The sequence below is a fragment of the Sebastes fasciatus genome, chromosome 2, assembly GCF_043250625.1.
Source record: "Sebastes fasciatus isolate fSebFas1 chromosome 2, fSebFas1.pri, whole genome shotgun sequence".
In the NCBI taxonomy this organism is placed as follows: Eukaryota; Metazoa; Chordata; class Actinopteri; order Perciformes; family Sebastidae; genus Sebastes; species Sebastes fasciatus.
In genome coordinates, this window is record NC_133796.1 from 26,811,378 (window position 1) to 26,832,120 (window position 20,743).

The 20,743-nt window shown below is 40.7% G+C and overlaps 1 protein-coding gene across 3 annotated transcripts in view; it reads left to right on the top strand.

Annotated features, from left to right (window-relative positions):
- Positions 1-950: 950 nt before the first annotated feature.
- Positions 951-20,743, top strand: part of syt7b (synaptotagmin VIIb) — a 120,986-nt gene continuing 101,193 nt past the window's right edge. The window contains exon 1 of one of the 3 annotated variants that reach the window (XM_074616361.1): positions 951-1,417. In XM_074616361.1, the coding sequence (XP_074472462.1) occupies positions 1,384-1,417 (34 nt within the window). In that variant the 5' untranslated portion in view covers positions 951-1,383. The remainder of the gene's footprint in view (positions 1,418-20,743) is intronic. The other 2 variants (XM_074616378.1, XM_074616370.1) reach the window with 2 other exon arrangements.

Here is a 20,743-nt window from a genome sequence, read left to right on the forward strand (position 1 = left end):
TACCACTACTACTACTAATAATAATAATAATAAATAAATAAATAATAAATTATACAAATTGTCAATATTTGTGTTTTAAATATGGAATGCACCCAGTAATATGTGTAATTTGATAGTAATGTGATTATATTTTGTATTAATAATCTGAATCTGTAAAGTAACTAAAGTTGTCAGATAAATGTAGTGGAGTAAAATAGTATAATATTTCCCTCTGAGATGTAGTGGAGTAGAAGTAGAAAGTAGCAGAACATGGAAATACTCAAGCAAAGTAGAAGTACCTCAAAATTGTATTTATTTGTAATTGTTTATTTGTTTTTTAAAAGCATTATTTACTCTTCCTGTTGGAATAAAATAACTGTTAATTATTTAACTGTAGTAATGTGTTTTTGATACCTTCACTTTTTTTTGTTGCCTTAAATCATACCAGGATGTTTGCTGAAATTGATTGATCTGGATGATAATCTGTGAAAATCTGGATGAAAATCTGGATGATAAACAGTGAAAATTCTGGATGATAATCTGGAAAATAATCTGGATGATAATCAGTGAAAATCTGGATTATAATCTGGATGATAATCAGTGAAAATCTGGATTATAATCAGTGAAAATCTTGATGATAATCAGTGAAAATCTGGATGATAATAAATGATAATCTGGATGATAATCTGGATGATATAAATGAAAATCTGGATGATAATCTGTGATAATCTGGATGATAATCAGTTTGAAAGCTGTATTTCATGGCCATATGGGCGTTTTTTGTTGTTGTTGTAAAGATGAGCGATAATGGCCAATATGAAAATAAGAGTTACACATATGAAAAATCCAATTTTATTTTTTTGTTGAATTATCATCATGAGCTGTTCATTAATGTGTCGTTTCGGAGTGAACGTGTCTCTCCGGAACCTCTGATGAGACGCTCATAAAGACTGAGGATTCCTCTCCTCCGTCAGCTGAGTATAGACGACCTCCTACAGACTTACTTCACGTCACCCCGCCCGTCTCCTCCCTGAAACCTCTGCTGCTGCGACCATCCATCCATCCCTCTGAGCCACATTGGGCTGAGAGAGGAAAAGGAGACAGAGACAGACAGACAGACAGAGAGGGAGAAAGTCAGAGAGAGAGAGAGAGAGAGAGAGAGAGCATCACCTAGACTACCTGCTCCATCCAGCACAACAAGAGGAGGAGAGGACGCACAAGTGCAGGCGCGTCCATGCGTGCCAGCCAGCCGAACAATAAGACAATAAGCCAAGAGGAGGACCACACAAATCCAATCATTGGAATAAGAGTTGATCTTGAGAGAACTCTCTGGAAAAAAAGAGCGCAGCTTTTGCCACCACAAGAACAGCCTAAATGAGTACATGGTAAGAAGAAGAAGAAGTCATGCATCTCAACAGAGAAGAAGATAACAGCAAAGGTGAGCAAAAAGATGTTTTTTTTGAGCGACCATCGGTGGTTTTAATCCAGACTCTCTCTTTGTGTGTGTGTGTGTGTGTGTGTGTGTGTAGTTCAAAGCTCTCGCGTTGGTTTGCCAGATGCCCTTGAGTGTGTCATGTTGATGTCAAGTAATGATGCTGGGGGTCATTTCCAACAAAGCTCATGGTTAACTGCTGTGATGGTTTCTGTTATTGCCTTTCACTAAAAAAAAAAAAAGCCTCGCATGGTTGCAGAGAGGAGGCTGTTGCATATATACACACCCAAGGTGGCAATGTGGAGACTGTCTGAGAGAGAGAGAGAGATCAGAGACACTTGAGCACTTGTTGTTTGCCCGATTCGCTCGTTTTTTTGCACGAGGTGACCTGAGTGTAAAATGCACAAGGTCATCATCCATCCTCGGTCGTATTGATGAGCAGCGTGTAGCTATACGAGATTCGCGTCTGTAACTGAGATGTAACACGGATGTGTGTCCTCCGATGTGGTCGGAGAGGAGAATTAGAGAGCAGACGGTGTGTAATGACACGAACCCCTCCATCAGGAGAAGTAATGATGGAGTAAACAGCCTCGGATGCTTCTGCCAGAGTATTTTTTGCTCCCCATCTTTTGAACTGAAGTCGAGGTCACTGACTAACACCTGATGCTGAAGGAGATTTGCCTCTGAATGTCTGTCGACATGACGCAGCCTGTGTCTTATTATGCAATGTTAAATAAACACCAATAGGACTTGTATTGTGTCCACCACACCCACACCCACATGGAGTAAGTTCAGCATCATTTTTCTGCACAGTGTGACCATCAACTGCATTGTTTAACCTGCAGACTTGTAGTAAATTCACCAATTTATTGCATGCAATGTTCAAAAAACTCTCCAATTCACCAATTTATTTCATGTAATGTTCAAAAAACTCTCCAACTGTAAAATAAGTGGCAAATCAGCAATGTAGTTCTGGCTAGAATCACTGTTACCTTTAGTTAAAGAACACTATACCACACTGTTAAATGTTAGATATCCCTCTATAAACTCTCATTTTCTCACCTAACACCTGATGCTGAAGGAGATTTGCCTCTGAATGTCTGTCAACATGATGCAGCCTGTGTCTTATTATGCAATGTTAAATAAACACCAATAGGACTTGTATTGTGTCCACCACACCCACACCCACATGGAGTAAAGTTAAGCATTCATTTTCTGCACAGTGTGACCATCACCTGCATTGTTTAACCTGCAGACTTGTAGTAAATTCGACAATTTATTTCATGCAATGTTCAAAAAACTCTCCAACTGTAAAATAAGTGGCAAATCAGCAGTGCAGTTCTGGCTGGAATCACTGTTACCTTTAGTTAAAGAACACTATACCACACTGTTAAATGTTAGATATCACTCTATAAACTCTCATGTTCTCACATCTGAGCAGCATGCTGATAATGATGTAATATTGCTGGCAAGGGAATAAAGCATTTTGTTTTTTATGTGCAGCTGTCAGGCTTTATGGTCAGCTAATATCTCTGTTTTTCCCAGCTGTAAAGCATGCTGTTTAGTGAGGAGTTCCCCATGTGGTGAGCGGTGCCCTGCACGGTGGCACTCCTGCATCGTCCCTCATCCAAAATGTCTTACGACCTCCGTTGCCAGATATGGTTTCACCAGGGACAAACAGATGAGTCACCATCTGCAACTAGAAGAGATTTTCTGATTACATGACAGGTGTGTGTGTGTGTGCATGTGTCAGATAGAGAGAGAAGGAGTGTGAGCATCTGAAAGTGAGAGGGAATGTGTGAGAGAGGTGTGCAAGTCAGAAAGCATTGGTGAAAAGGTGAAATATAACAGCTGTGCTGCAGGATTTTATATGTTGAAAATATGTAAAAGTTTTCTGTAGATGCAGCTGAAGCAACTTTGATAATAAATAACATCAGTGACAACAGTATACTGCTACTAAGGATAATAATATCAACACATAGACAGAGAAATTGATTTGATTGATTGAGTATGTTATTAATCACAGCGGGAAATTGCAGCATTACAGCAGCCAATAATAATAATAATGACAACAGGAAACATCTTCTCATTAAGTTAATTCAATTAAATAAGTGTATTCATCCCCAGCAGGTTAAAAAGTATGTCTCAATGAACAAGGTAATACAGTAAATAATTAAAATGCATAATATTAAAAAGTATAAAGTGCTGATGTTGATATTTTTATGATTTACGAATATTCACATTGCCATACTCCCGTAAAACATTCACTTCAAATTAGATACATTTATTTCGTCAAGTAAATATCTTCCATCAAACTGACATGATGATGAAACAGAAACAAACAGTAATCATGGAAAACTCTGAGCCAAGAAGAAGCCAGCTGACTGTTTTGATCCATCTTTAAACTGTAAATGTGTAACTCTGTCAAACAGCTGCTCTAACAGTGTAACTTACTGTGTGAAAGACGCCTGAAGTTCTTTAAGGCTTTAGCCTGTTTTACCACTTCAACCCTCAACTGAAACAGATGGTGTTTTATGCTTAAGGACGATCTGCTGTGTCAAAACAAATCAGGGCAATAGCTTATATTAATAACCAAAAGATGTATAGTCCCTGCCGCTAGCTTTAATGCATTAGATTAGGATAGTCTAGACAATGCAGGGATATGTTTAATATATTTCAAGATGAATTTTAGGAAAGTATAAAGTGTTTGTTTGCTAAAACATTCATAATTTATGTTAAAAATAAAAGTGACTGACTATGAAAAATATATATCTGCAGGTTCATAAAGACAACACTTGTAAGGTTGAGCTAAACAAGAAGATGTCATTCAAACTTCAATTCCTGACAATATTTTTTGATCAGCCAGATAAGTGTGTTGCCGGTGAGTAAAATCATGATTCTCTTAGCACCTGTTGGTTAAAAAAATACAAATGAGCTGCAGTTTCACCTCCCTCACCCTTACTCCCCTGACTTAACTGTGAAGTGATAAAAAGTAATCAATATGCCAGAGCAGTACTTAGTTTGACGTTGTTAGTTGTTGTGCTTTCGAACCATGTTTTCCTTAAAGCAGCAGTGGGTAGAAATGGAGCAAATGTGATTAAAAAAAGTTATTTTCATAAAACTGTCACTATATCCTGACAGTAGTGCATGAGACAGGTAATCTGAAAAAAGCATGTGCCTTTGTGTCCTCTGGTGCTCCTAATGGCATCTGGAAGATTTCACAGACCGGAGAAAAACAACCAATCAGAGCCGAGCTGGAGTCTGCCGTCTATGAGCAGCTGTCAATCACTCGCAAACTCCAATCAAACGGTCAAACTAGGCAGCGCTGATCAAATATGAATCAATATTCTGTTACTGTAATGCCTATTTCTCACCTCAAATGTTTTCAGAATCATCTTGTAGTGTACCGTTTAGCTGTAAAATGAGAAGGTTTGTGACCAGCCATGTTGAGACCAGTTGAGGAACTACCAAGCACCGCCCACCAGCCGGATCAAACTTTCTAATTTTACAGCAACTGTAGTATAGACAGCATGAAACTCCATATGGGGGGTTGGAGGCGGTGGATAGGACCAGGGTTTGCAACCTGTGTGAAATCAACAACGTGTAGTTTTCTTTGTGTTCACAAGCGTTTCACTTTTGAAACCTAGTCATTTTGAGCCAAAACACGATGTTTTTACCTAAACATAACTAACTGCTTTGTTGCCTTAACCTAAAGACACCTTTTTGTGTGTGTTCAAAACTTAATGTTTTTTTCAGTTTTACAACGTGTTACAACGTGTTGCCTTTAAGTTTCGCTTTCACTTTTACAACGTAGCAGGCATAGTAGGTGCCTAATGACCCACATCTATGGTGCTTATAGCGACGGATAACACCTACTTAATGGCCTGATAACAGTCAAATCAGGTGCAACAGAGGTGCAGGAGATGCAGGTTAGTCTAATGAGAGATTCTAAATCGCTGCAGGTGTGAATGTGAGTAAATTGGCTGTCTGGCATGTCTTGACTCCTTGATAGACCGACAGCCTGTTTAAATTTGATCCTGCTGCTTGCCCACTGTGAGCTGTGAGAGGCCCCCGGATAAACAGGTTAGAAGGTGGAGGCGAGACCTTCTGAATAGCTAATTGATCAGGCTGTCCAAGTCCATGCAGTAAGAACAGAATACATAATCTAAAATCTGCAGGATGTTATTATGTATTTCTTTAGAAGAGTACAGTCAATTGTACCTGTAGGATAAATGTGTGATGAATGAAAGAAATGGCTGCATCGTGAGAGCATAAGCAGAGATATATTTCGTAGAGTTGTAGTATTCTGTGGACGGTTTGTCGAGGTCCTCCTGCAGTGTTGTTGTAATCTCTCCAGAGCAGCCCAGGTGTAAATGTCAGGCGTCGAGTAGGCCTCAATGCAAGGTGCAATAGAGACTCATTATTAATCCGGCACGTGAACATTCAGAGATAATTGCTTAATATTAGTAGCATTCAGATTCAGAGGGAAACATTTAATTATGTTATAGTTCAAACCTAATGGGCTGGAATCTTATTAGTGGTTTGAGACAAGCTGCAAGAAAGAAGAGAGAGACAGAACAGTAATTAATAAAATCTGAAACAAAGGTATTTATACTCCCTCAGTTTAACTCTGAGCCACGATGTTGGGAAGCAAGCCACTTCCATTTACAGACTCAAGGGACGAGATGCTGAAACGCCTTGAAAGGGGAAGTATTGCTCTGTTCCAGTTTAGCTGCACACATATTTACACCCAAAGAGGAATATGATAGACGATCACATCAAAATGATCGCGGAATAGAAAAGTCAGACAGCAGGGGGGCAAAAAGAGACACAATGTGTCACGGAGAGGGAGACGGGTTTGAGTGTAGTTTCAGTATACTGTCAAAACGATTTGCCTCATGGTGTACAACGCAAAATGAAAGAATCAACAAAAACATTTATTTTTCTCCAAGGAAGGCGTCATGTTGAAACACGTCAGTAGATTTTGTCAGCCCGTTAGTTGTAAATAAAATCACCAAACTGTAAGGTGACTAGCTTTGTTTCACTGTTGTGTCAAGTGCCATTTATGTTCTAAACTGTAAGCTGGGCTGTAACGCACAACAAGTCAGTTCTCCAAATTAAACGACCAAATATGTTGTATGTCCATGCTTACTACAACTACATGCTAAAGAACGTACATTGCCAATAAGTGAAAGTCAATTGTTCGTTCCATTGCAACATCAGCCCCCAGCAGCAAAGCTACGCTTACGCATATCTGGATTGAAAGCGACTATCTGATGACAGTAAAATGTTCGCCTACATCTAGTCAGTGAGGCACGCTCACAAGCCCCGAACATGCATGCACGGCCTGCCCGGCTACGTCAACCAAGCACAGAGAAACTCTGATTACAACACACACAGAGGGAGAGTGACTTCATTGTCTTCTAGAGGAGTAAAGAAACCAGAAAATATTCACATTTAAGAAACTGGAATCAGAGAATTTAGACTTTTTTTTTTTCTTAAAACATTACTCAAACCGATTAATCGCTTATCAAATTAGTTGGAGATTAATAGTTGGACAATAATCGATTAATTGATTAATCAATTAATCGTTGCAGCTCTACTTCTGACCACACCCAACCACACCCATCAGTGATCCTGCTAGTGACCTGAGGTAAAACAGGCTTGAAACATTCAACCAGAGGGGGCAGCAAAACACAGCTTTTCGGCCTGGTGTTAAGTTACTCTTTAATAGAATTAGGGCATATTGCATAATTTAAAAAAAGGAGGCTGTGCATACAATGTGAGGACGTCCACATAGAAATAAATTTTGTCTGTGAAAAAAAACAGAATGCTATTTACAATAGTCTAAAAAAGAGCTCTCTTGGCCGTTCTGCAAGCACTTTTGAGACGGTCCCTAACTTCAGCTCGTCAGTTTCTGTTCACGGTTATGTGGAGATGTTAAATACGAGAGCGTATTATCTGTTCCTATCTAGATAATGTATTTGTATTATTTCCATCCCAATTATAAACCAGTTTTGGCAAAGAAAACACATTACAAGATTTAGTGTATATTAGTGTATTGTGTGGTTAGACATGCCTGTGCTCTTACATAACTCTGTTTCAGCAGCGTGTCCACACTAAAGAAAGCATCCTAATTGTTCTTTACATTCGCCTGGCTTCTGTCTCTCCTCTCGCTTGACCCTGTTTTCCATCTTGTCTGGGTTTTACTTTGTGCCTCGCAATTATTGATAAGTAGTAACGCGCAAAGGGAAAACAGACGGCCAGAGATGGCGGAGAAGAGATTTTGAAATCTGGATGCATCAAGAAAGTAGCTTGCCACTGTACCAACAGTGTGGGCTGAAAATGTTACTGGCAGATATAGGGGGCTGGTGGAAAAAGACAGAAATAGATAATTGGAGACAGAGGCACAGAGAGAGAGGCAGTCTAGATCTTGAGAGAATATTTATGTTATGCCTTCCAGTAGTGAGTACTTTTGAAGAGGAAGCAAAAGAGAGAAAGAGACATACACTATGCCTTTTAATCAGTGAACTCATTGAAGCAACACTGGTCCCCAGACACTGTACACAGAGACCTTAAAGAGGAAAAAGACAGGGAAGAAAAAGAAGAAGCTGGATCTGCCTTTTTTATACTGATTTATGTTTACTGACTTGCAGAAAGATGCTCTCCAAGCTCTTCTGTTTGGTAAAATGCTGACAACGATAACACTGCATTAAATAAAGAGTTTGTTTGACTAGATACAATCAGTCTGACTTGTCGGTGAATCAGAAGGACACCTCTGTATGGAAATAACATACATGACAGATTTATTTGAGCAACGACTCGAACGCTGGTACAAACCTGTGTTGAATCTTCACATGCACACACCGTATTTCTGTCATCACTAAATAAGACATACTGTCAAAAGGCACTAAGATACTGTGCATGGGATTGTTACCTTTGTGGTAGTCTCACAATACCAGACAATCGCCTACCGAATGTCTGGGGATTTCTCAATGCAAAGTTGTTGCTAGAACTAACAAACCTAGGCACCTTACATGTGTCAGGCCTCTGCGATCGAGCTTTCGCTGTGGGGCTGCAGGTTTTCCACCCGGCGCCGTTGCGCCACGCACACCGGCTGTGAACACTCCGTCCTCCGCACAGCGATTGCCTCCTTAACATTATGCTTCTCTTATTGCTTCTCTTATTGCTTCTCTTATTGGGGGAGAAGACTGGGGTTCATGCACCAGCACATGTGTGCAACGGATGTTCTCCTTCTCATTAACTGTTACTAGAGCTGACCCAAATGCTTCGAAGATTTGACCGTTGCCATGGTATTTGACCTCCAAATCAGTATTTGAATGCTTTGTTTTTAATGTTTTTGTTTTTTATATACATAAGTATGTAGTAATAACGTATAAATCCCCAAATAACCCATGAAATAAGGAACAATTACACAACTTAATTAATTATTCAATATTAATTATTATTAGTTATTCTCAGACGGATATCGCTGTCGCGGGCACTGAAACGGTGGAGATGGAGACAGACAGACAGAAGAATGGCAGCGCAGCGCTGCTCTGAGAAGCTTTGAATACCTTTGAATATTTCTGACTGAAGCTTCAAAGCCCAAAAAAAGATATTCAGGACAGCCCTACCTGTAACCACAATCTGTTCTAACTTTAACCAGGCATTTTAGTTGCCCAGCCCTAACCAAACCTCAACCATATTGTCGTTGCAGTTCACAGACATTGTAGAAAGTGATACCTTTTAAAAATGCTGCCATTGAATGTAAAAAAAATAACATAATTAAAAGTGATCTGGGTGTTTGTCTTGTCCAATATCCACATTCATGTCTGGGTGGCAAAAACGTGACCAGTGAACACTGCCAGTTGATCTTTGGAGTGCTACGGGCACCCTAGCTTTTCTTTTTGGCCTCGGTGGCGCCCGGGCACCCCTCATGCTTTGCTAACAGCTGAATGAACAGTGAGGCTTCTTGGATAAGGTCACGCTTCTCACAGGCCCTCTGATTGGCACTGACTTTTGATCTCTGAGCTACTGATGGAACAAAACCTGCCTGGAAACCCACTGCCTGCAACAACAAACTTAGAGTGGTGATTACTTTATTTTGGTAGATATGTGGGGTATGATAGACAGATATGTTTTGGGACTCAACCCACAGTGGCCTGGTGTGACTGTGAACGGCTCTCAGGATGAGTAAGGCAGAGGGCTATTTGTGGTGTGTACTCCTGTCCAGAACGGAGGCTTGAGAGAGGGGAGGACTGCTGCAACTTGGCTCTCCCTTTATTATTGAACAGGACACAAAAATTAATTGTTTAAGTGGAGGATTAATGGCTGGCTGTAATAATGGACCGACGGATGGACGGCAAAGAATAGTAAATAACCCAGATACAAGATTTGTGCACCCCACCTAGACTGAGTGAGGCAAACAGGATATTATAAGAACAGATATCAGCAGTCTAGCCAGGAACAGATGGTGAGACCGAGCTACACACAGACAAGATCTTCCTGCCAATACAGAGAATAGTGTCACCATATACATGCGCGGACACATAGAAACACGGTCTTGGACTTGTAAAAGTCTCGATGAGGGAGCGTCAATGATCTCACTGCTGTCACTGTCACACCCCCAACCCTTCATTTCCTCTCTCTTCTTTTGTTTCGTTTCCTCTCCTTTTCAGTTCCCTGTTACTGTACCAGCCCTCATCTTCTCCCACTGACTCTCTCCATCCACCCTCTAGTTTTTCTCCATTGTGTCACTCTGAAATGTTATGATAATGCATTTGAATACTAACAAACACTGATGCCTGAGCGATGCATTGCACTTTCATTTGATCCAGTTTTGGATTCCTGTTCCTGGCAAACACATTTATGTGCGACTGGTAAATTATTCATTACAGGTAGTAGAGATGCGATATAATTAAATAAGCTAATGCAAAGAAGCTCTCAGGGACTATTAAATGTAGCACAAATGTTTAGTTGGCAGTTAATTAAGTTTATACTTTGTCTGATGCACATCAGACATCCTAACCAAAGCATCACCCGAGGGTAGAGCAGGCGCCGGCTGGTGTCCAGGTAGCATGTGGAGTCCCAGGAGTCCTGGGAGGTCTGTTATAAGGCGTTTTCGGACCAGATTAATTTTTCATAGTTCTAAGAAGAACCCTTTTTATTCTGTCTGTACCGCAAGAACTAGGAACGATCGTAGTTCTTAGAACACCTTTTTTAGGGACTTTTTTAGCTCCTATTTCAGAGTAGGTACTTTCCCAGCACAAGAGGAACCGTGAGTGACGTGAGTGTATGGTGATAAGTCGAACACATGAGCCAATGCAGCACCAGCAACCCCCATTTTTACAAACCTGTTAGCCGTGTAAACAACAGACAACACAAAGACACAGACTACAGCTCGTAACTAAATAAATAGAAGAAAACGTGGACAAACGGACCGAGAGTGAAGTCCAAAAGTTAACTCTTTCATGAGCACACACCCACTAAACCAGAGAACGAGTGAGAGCCGCCTCTCAGCGAGCTAACCCAGTAGCACAAAGTCTAACCCAGTAATGTTAGCACTAGGGATGTTAATAGTTGACCGTTTAACCGTTAACCAACATTAAGAACTTTAACCGATTAACGCTATCGGTTAAACGGTTGAAAGAAATATTAATAATTCATTAAAAAGCTGAGCAAAACTCAGAGGAGCGGCTAGTCAGTTTAAGGAGAAAATCTGTTCCACCTTAAGAGATGCTGAGCCAGAGTTACAGATACTGGAAGTTGGCTCCAGTCTTGAGGAGTTGTAGCCTCGTAGCATTTATTCACTGACAAACAAACTGTACACACACACTGCTACAGCTACGTTCACAGCTATAATGCCACCGACAACCCCACACTCACCGCCGCCACACACACACGCTCTGTCGGACACTCGCTAAAGTTCCGCCGTGCTGACAGAGCGTATGAGTGTGGCTACGGGGAGCACGAAGCTTCCTGCTATACTAAATGACGCGGTAGTGGTGGTTTATATGTCTGTATCAGAGTTCTTTATTCAAAAGACAGCAAAAAAAAGCTGAGAGAGCTTGGCAAACGTAGTGAACTAGTTGCGTGTGTGCCAGCAGTACAGGCCGGCTTACATCACTTCAGCGTTCTTATTGGCGATGTGAGTGCAAAAAAAACAAAAACCTTGAAGGTATGTAGTTCTCAGGGAGTCCCCAGAACTGTTTAGTCTGAAACTACTCAGGAGGTGTGGACCCTGAACCCTGAACCTCTTGTGTGCAGTCCACCTTGATGGACACACATCACCACACTGTTGGCTCTGGCACAAATTCCCATGTTTCACTTTTCTTGCAAACTTTCACTTGTTGTGCCCTGAAGAGACTTGTAGGTATTTGCTTTTAAAAAGTGTACAATAAATGATTGACAAGTATTCTCCTTGAACGAAACATCAATATTCACCTTTCATGCCCCTGGCTAGATAAATGTACCACTCGCTGGTCTGTCGAAGGGCTTCGCATCCTCAGGTCAGCTGTCCTGGGAACCGTGTCTTACATTATTCAGTACAATCGGGTTTCTGTTAAATCCAGGGTGAGATACAGGTCATGCAGTTGCAGAAAAATGCCTGATTAGCTGCAGGAGGAGTTTGTTTGGAGTTGGGCCAAGTTATCATGTCATCACTTCCAGTAACTTGCTGTTTGATCTGGCCTCCAGCTACAAGGGTCAAGACTTCTCAGTCAATGTTTTTACAGACTAATACAGTAAATATACGGTATATGTGAGGCTGAAAATACTCAAAGATATTCAGTTTACAATAATATAAAGTACTAAATAAATAAAGACGGAGATGGAGAATTCAGAATCAGACAATATTTGCCGTTTTTAGCCATGTTAGTGGCGTGGCTCTGGGGATGGTAGTGTTCTTCTATTGGCAGTGTTGCCAGATTAATTAGTGTGCCCAATTATACAGATAAAATAGAAGACTAGAGGCGATTTTTGTTTTCTGGGAACACTGTCTTTTGGTCGGTCCACTATTTTGCACTTTGTTAACATAGATGGTGACCATGGTAAACATTATACATCAGACTGGCAATATGTCACCTAGAGTAGGATCACCACATCCCCTTTTGGGGGAAAACCACCTTGTGTTCCTCGTAGGCGGCAACAGTGTAAACTGAAAGATTTCTCCAAACTTCTACTTTAAACAAACTGGTTTAAATCAATAACGCAATGCCAAAGAGTTGCTGTGTAGTTGGTTGCACCAATTATAAAAAATGCTGATCGAGCAGTAAATCTACTGTGAGGGATTTACGGTGTTGGAAATGGATTTATCTTTGTTTTGATTGTGTTTCGTTCAGTTAGTGAGGCTTACTGCTAAATTACCGCGAATTCACCATCATCATCATCATCATTGCAGCACACAGGTTTTGGTTGCTTAGTAATGGTAGGTGCGACAGGACCGCAACGTGCCATGCACCCTGGATAAAAGGATGAAAGTGGCATGACTGGCGTTTTGCACGCATTTTTAGACGCAACATGTGAACGGCCCCTAAAGGTGTAAACCCTTTTTAAACAGAATAGAAGGGTTAAATTTGTTAACAATTAATTACTGTTGATTGACTATTGATCAATCAATTAATTGTTTCAGCTGTAGTGTTGTCTCTTGCCTTGTCTGCTCCATCCTTTCATGAAACAATCAGCTGAGGCGGCCGAAGAATGCAAATGCCTCCCCTGCTGTTTCAGACAGAAGCACAATGTCAACCTGACAATTCACACTTCGTAGAGTCGGAGAATTGGAGCTGCTTCCCCCCCATCAACCTTCAGCTGCCAGTTTCACTCTGCTCTGAGGTCTTTTTGTTTCTCCCCCACCGATGAGAGCAGCGGTCTGCGTTGCTGGATGAGGTGGCTTGCCTTGTACGGAGCCCCCAAGGATGATGTCTGCTACAGCCTTCAGCGCCTGGTCACTGTGCGGCCGCTGTGTCCGTCTCAGGGCCGCTGAGCAGCAGCTGAAGATATGCAGCAGTGTTCTTGTACTGAGGCGTTGAGGGCACGGAGGTGACTCAGCCTCGCTCCTGAAGAACAGACTGGACAGGCTGTTGAAGAGACAGTGAATTAATTTAAGAAAATTCTGAGCAGGTTGCATTGAGATGTATTTCTCTCACTGAATTCCCATCTGTCTCTTCAGTTTTCAGTTTCCTTCTGGACTGTATGTTTTATATACCGGTATATACTGTATATTCCATTTTGTTGACGCCTCATTCCACATAGCTCTGTGTACGTATGCAAGTCAACCGGAAGTCCATTCATTCCAGTCGGAACCTCCGCGATCTCCAATGTGTTTGCAAACTTTGTGCTGGGAGACGAATGAACGAAGTAAATCCGCTTAACAGATGTCCTTTTGGATGATGACGTTTTTGACGATGTATTTACGGTGGCTCTGAGTGGGCAAATAACTCTGATGGATGTGGAAAAACGCAGAAAATCAAACCTGTCCCGAAAACTTTAATGACGGACGAAAGTTTTAGAGTCTGTGTATCGGCTTGCCGCAGTAGTCACTGTTACTAGTGTTACACGGTGGTCGGGCATACACCCATTACATGACTTGTACGCTGCCCCCAATGTCGTTTCGCTTTTTTTACAGAAATAAAAACCTATTTAGTTCATTTTTGCGTGTCAGCGCCGTGTTATCAATACATAGTCGGACGAAGGATGCTACAAACTGAAAGTGTATACTAAGGTGTCAGCTCAGAGTAGCAGGAGTCCGATTTCACACACATGGGATTAGAGAGAGTTGACAGACAAGACGATGGCGAAAGATTTGGTGTCACAGCGAAAAGCAAAAGCGCCTATTTGGCAATATTACAGATTTAAACCCAATGCTATAAGGGGACCACAACGTTAATGAGGTAATCGACGTGCGGAAGATGGAGCGGTCACCACCGGCATCCGCGGTGCCAGGTGAAAAGTTGCGTCCCCGCAGCGAAAGCTGGACCGGAGAGGCCAGACACACAGCCATCCAATGGTAAAGATCAAGATCAGAAAGATCAGATTTATTAACTAGTGGGAAAATGTCTCTATCCGTGTATAAACGCAATTGACACAACCTGAGGTCGTATTAAATTTTAAACGTGTAACAATTTTGGAAAATACGGACTAAGTGTGCAAAGGCCTTGATTACGGTTGACTACAAATATGTATTCTCTCCTCCCTTCACTCATCAGCAGTCTGCTCACTCTTGGTGCACAGCTCTCTTATTGCCTGTTGTTTGCATGGCCAGCTGTGAGATAGTGGTGTGTATTAGACAGAAAGACGGAAAGGTTATAAATAAAATAGAAAGTATAAATGCACATATAGAATATAAAGTGCTTTTAAAAGCCTGGTATGACCCGCACAACCTTCCGATACAAGCCAACCATATTTTCCATTATAACTAAACGCCCACCACCTGCACACTGATGAATGTAATTGCCATATTCTTGTTATCAGCTATCTATACAGTGTCCCCTCTGCGGGGGAATGAGATGGAGAAATATGAGAGTGTTTGTTTACAGGTTGGCAAAATGGAGGGTCCCATCCCTTTGCAAATGAGGTATGTTTGCTCATGCGTGTGTGTGTGTGTCTGTGTTTGCAATGATGTGTAACAATGTCTGCATCAATTTTTGCATCAGTATCAAGCTGATGTTCTCCTGCTCCAGCGTCACTTCTGCTGCTTTCTCCTTCAATTTCCTTCTCTCTGCTTTTAATGGATTGTTTTTTGTTTTTTTCCCTGCATGTCTAAAACCATCATACATTCAAAATGCTTAAATTATAGTGATGGAAAGTGGCCAAGAATGGAGAGGGGAGGAAAGGGAGGAGGATGGAGCGCAACGATGACACTCCACGATTTTGGAGAGAAGGGAGAGGAGAGTAGGCAAAGCGGAGGTGATTTGAAGAGTAAGAAAAGACAGATTGAAGAAAGAGGGGAGTTAATATATCTGTAAAGTAGAAAAAAGCCCGAGGCTGGGCCAGCTGAAGCCCTAAATATGCAATAGTTCTACCGTCATGCACTACTAAGCTCAGACATTTTTACCCCTCTCAGACAGACACAGTCAGACGGGATGAAACATGTTATCAACATGGGTTGTGACTATTCTCCTGACCAGGGTTTAACAGGGATCTGACACACTGCTCGGCTTCAGCCTGAAAGAGGTATTACTATAGGAACTAGAGAATTACTATAGCTATACTTTATGATACGGTTCGGTATATTCGCAATAACACACACTTAGGTAACCTTCCTGCCATTCGTCTCTAAGGAGGCGTTCTTTGCCTCCACCTTGTCTGTTCATTTCGGCGATTTTCGGAGAATAATCGACTAATTCACGGTGATTTTCGAATAGTATTTTTGCTTGGAATGCACATCCCTATCCTGTACGATATCAATATTTCATATTTCATGTGCAATAATGTCTGTCTACTAGGGATGCTCATTTTGAAAAATGTTCTTAACCGATAACCGACCCTCGTTAACCGATTATTAACCGTTAACCGACAAGATTTGTGCCTCGCACCAGCTGCAGTGTATGAGCACAACATACAACTGAGAACCCAGTTCACCCGTCCGGGAGCGTTGACTTAGCAGCCTCGCTGCTGTTAACGCTTAAAGTGACGAGCCGCTCAGCTTTTTAATGAATCATTAACCATTTTAACCGATAGCGTTAATCGGTTAAAATGCTCAATGTCGGTTAACGATTAAAAGGTAAATTATGAACATCCCTACTGTCTATTACTTTATTTTTACTACTATATTTGTATGTTTTTCATATTTTTTATTAGGGGCTGCTAATCGCATGATCGTCCAGTTAATCGTGATTCATCACAAATGAATCACACATTTTTTCTGTTCAAAATGTACCGTAAAGGGAGATTTGTCTAGTATTTAATACTCTTATCACTATGGGAGTGGACAAATATGCTTGCTTAATGAAAATGTGTATATGTCTATATTTATTACAGGAAATCAATTAACAACACATAACAATGACAAATATTGTCCAGAAACCCTCACAGGTACTGCATTTAGCATAAAATATGCTCAAATCAAAACATGGCAAACTCAAGCCCAACAGGCAACAACAGGGCATGTCTGTAAAGGGGAGACTCGTGGTTACCCATAGAACCCATTTACATTCACATATCTTGTCTACTATGTGGGATTATCTTATCTTATCTTATGTTGTGTATCATTTATATTACAAATGATTGTATTGATTTACAATGGAAGACACAAGTCTTGCATGAACAGCAGCAACCAGTTAATGGCCTGTGGCAGCACGCTCTGGCATGAATGCCTGTACAAAATTTCATGGAAATCCATCCAATGTGTTTTTGGAGATATTTCAGTCTGGACCAAAGTTCTGTACCGACAGAAAAACAGGCCAACATTGCCAAGCCGCGAGCGTGCCTAAAAAATATAGGAGAGAATTATTAGTAAAGGAAGGAGAGAGAGAGGTAGAGAGAGTCAGATTTACAGAGAGGTGCAATGAGCAAGACATAAAAACAAGTTTTCGGGGCTGGTTGGTGGGTGTTCTGGTTGTTTACTTGGTTGGATTGATTGGTTGCTGGAGGTTACAGGAGAGAGAACCAGACAGCTGGGTACAGGCCCAGTCAGTGTTTATTTATAAATAAATGCTTTGAATAATTTAGAGGAACCATCAAGAGACCACGTGGGATATTCCCAAGTTGGATAAGAGGAGGATACACCACCAAATCCTGAATTTTTCACGGTACTCTCAGGTTTTTTCATGTCCTCAAAAAAGCGCACCTGAGGAAGAGCAGCTATGGGTGTCAGTGGAAAAAATGCTCACTCAATTTCCCAGACTGATAGCAGAAAGATATTATGAAGATTATCTCAGATAACATCATCAGACTACTGTCTGCCCTATATCTTCTTAAAACTGTGCCAGCAAAAAAAACAAAAAAACATCATGTTGTAGTCTCTCCCCTCTCTCTCTGTCTCTTTGTGTCTCTCTCTTCTATATATGTCACAGTATTTGCAGTGTCTGCTCCTTGTGATGTTGTCATAGATTGCTCTGGCCCAGAATCATAAAACAATGGCGTGCTGCATGGATCACAGGAGCACACAGAGGCAGAGATAAATAGCAAAAAAATTGCAACAGAGAAAGTGAACTGTACGACAGGGAAATGTGTGTGTGTGTGTGTGGGCTTGTGTGAGAGGAACAGAGGTGTGCGTGTGCTGGATAATGTGGTAGAAAGGGAGAAGAGGGGTTATAGAGACACTATAGAGAATAAAGTGAGAGAAAGACAGAAGGTAAAGAGGCAAAATGAGCTCTTTGCCATGTTGCACTGCATTTCATCCACAGCAGACAGATACATTATGAATAAAGAAAACTGTATGTAGCGCTGTTGCAGAGTTTCTCAGATGTTCAAGGCTTCCAACAAGCTAAAGCACCACCTTAAATATGTAAACTAGTGGTGGATTTAAAAACAGAAAGCAGTGAAACAGCATCTTCTGAGTTGATGTAGATTCAAGAGTTGGTGTTTTAGTTAACACTCTCACAGGCCTCAGTAATAAGTCATTCTTTTTCTTCTGTCCTCTATGCCCCCAAAACAACTTACAACTTGTTACATCATCCATCCAGATCCACGTGATGAAAGGTTTGAGTCAGTCGTGTTCAATGTTCTTGTTCCTTTATCATATAGTTCGGTTTCAACACGCACAGACACTTGAGACGGTGCCTAAGTCGGTGCATTAGTTAGTTAATAGGGATGAAAGTATGTCGTAGATTAGTGGTAAAACTGGATGGACAGCACTTGGTTGGAAAAACAATGTTTATCCTGCAGTCAAGAAAGGAATAAACAAACAAAAAAATATGTTTCCATTAAATATTGGTTAAAGTGATTGTGTATTTACTCTCTGACCCTCTGGCAAAAAGAGGCTTTCATATCTATGAAATGAGGAGTTTTCCATCATAGAAAGCTTAATTTTACTTTTAGTTAAGTAATGTTAACTTGACGTTGTCATGCAGGTGAATGTGTGGACTGATTTATGAAAAACAGGTGAGGTGGTGCAATAAAACAGTGATTAGAGGCTCAAATGGCCAAAATGTAATAGTTCCCTGCAAGATGCTACAAAATCAACATTATCATTTTCATAATGTACATATTTATTCACATGTGTTGATAACATATTTTGTCAAAGTTTATTTTGAAATGGTAGAAAAGCCATAAACTTTGTAAATGGACTGTAATGTAAAGTATTTGTGATTTATAATAAATGGCTTAAAGCTGCCTTGTTTACATTCAGTGTTGCTCACCAAAATCCTCACATCTCATAGTAACCTTGACCTTTGACAAATTTGAATTGATTCCTTCAAGACTTTCCTGACATATCGTGTTGACGAACATGGGATGAATGAACAGACAACCCGAAAACATAATGCCTCCGTCCATGGCTGTTGCTGGCCGAAGCATAAAAATTACTCAAGTATGCAACAGAGTACACGTAACGCGTTACTACAGTACCCACCACTGGGCAGGAATGTGTGTTGCGTCAACTGCATGCTTGTGTGCGTGCATGAGAATAAACAAACAGGGAACCCAATCATAAAAACATTGTTCCATAGCGCTACTAGTGGTTAAAAAATCTACAGGGACTAAAACATGCAGAAATATGGACATTGCCCTAATTGGCTTATTCACAGTCGCTACATTACACTACAAACGTTTTTTACTCTTTGAGATTCCTTTTTTTAACAATTCATGAAGTAGCTTTTAACTAACTAATATTTTCAATTATAATAATTATTATTATTATAATTTTGCCATTTATGGCTGCAGCGAACCTCGCCTCAGCCAACAGTTAGATTTGTGAGAAGCTTCAAATGAAAGATTGTAAGTTCACGTTCTCATTTTGCAACTACTTCTAGGTCATCATTTATATTCCCTTTCCTCAAATCTTTCAACCGCCTGTCTCCCCGTCCCGCTGTCTCTTCTCTTTACTCGCTTTCTCGTTATCTCTCACTATCTCTCCCGGGTCTTTGGTGAGTCACCTTGCATGTCTGAGTAATTATATGCACCCACAGGGGCACACATGCACAACAATGCAGACATAAACAAACTCAGTATACAAGATATATTTATTCATAGTGATGGAAAAAGTATTCAAATAAGTAATAAATAAAAGTTGCATGACTAGAATGGAGAAGGTGGTGTTAAAGATATTAGCGGTCAACTTTACTTAGGTATCAAAAGTAGCAGCATTTATTCTGAAGAATGATCCTGTCAAAGTATTGATGTATTGATGTATTAGCCTGAAATGTGACTTATGAAGCGTTCAGACTGAAAACAGTGTTAAAAATGTAAGGGGCTAGGTTGGTGGGGATGTGTTATTTCAGATCTAGTGATCATAAAACATGATCCAGGGAGGTTTGAGTACTACATGCGTGACACTGAAGGCTTGTTAGATGCCAAAGCCAATTTATAGTACTATGAGACAGAATTTGATCTATGTGGACAGTTGTCACGATGACAATTTTTAAATTTCTTTTGTATATATTTTAGGGAAGGACAGATGCAAGTCATACAATGTACAAATAAGGCAATATTGTTCCTTCCAATATTTCTTATATTCACGGTGACAATCACTTTACCCTCAGTATAGAAATACACTGGTCACATTACAAAGTAATCTACCAGGAATGGAACCATTTGGAAAATCAAACTGATTTTTCTGACCAATAATTTCGATTTTTCTGACCAGTGTGTAACAATTAGGGGGATCTATTAGCAGAAATTAAATACAATATTAATAACTATGTTTTCATTAGAGTATAAGCACCTTAATATGAATCGTTGTGTTTTCATTACCTTGGAATGAGCTTTTTATATCTACATAGGGAGCGGGTCCTCTTCACGCAGCCGGCCACTATGTTTCTACAGTAGCCCAGAACAGACAAACCAAAACACTGATAACTTTTCCTGCTTGGACCGGAGTCGATAACGTTGCTCTCTCCCTTCGCCGCCGCTCTCTCTCTCTCTTGCTTCACCACTCACTTCCCACGTACACACACACTCTACACACTGGCTCTGCTCCAAATAACCTACGCTACTCTTACAACAACTGGCTCTAGAGAGGGACATTCGTGTTTTTGCGTTGGCCACCGTAGTTCTCCTACATGCTTGGCATACGGGAGAGGTTTCAGTTGGTTGCAATCTGCAACCTCACTGCTAGATACCACGAGATCCTACACACCGCTCCTTTAAATTGTGATTATTTTCTGCAAACTAAACTCCTCTCTGGAGGAGCTATTAAGGTGACAAGCTTAAAACGATGGTACTCCAAAATTT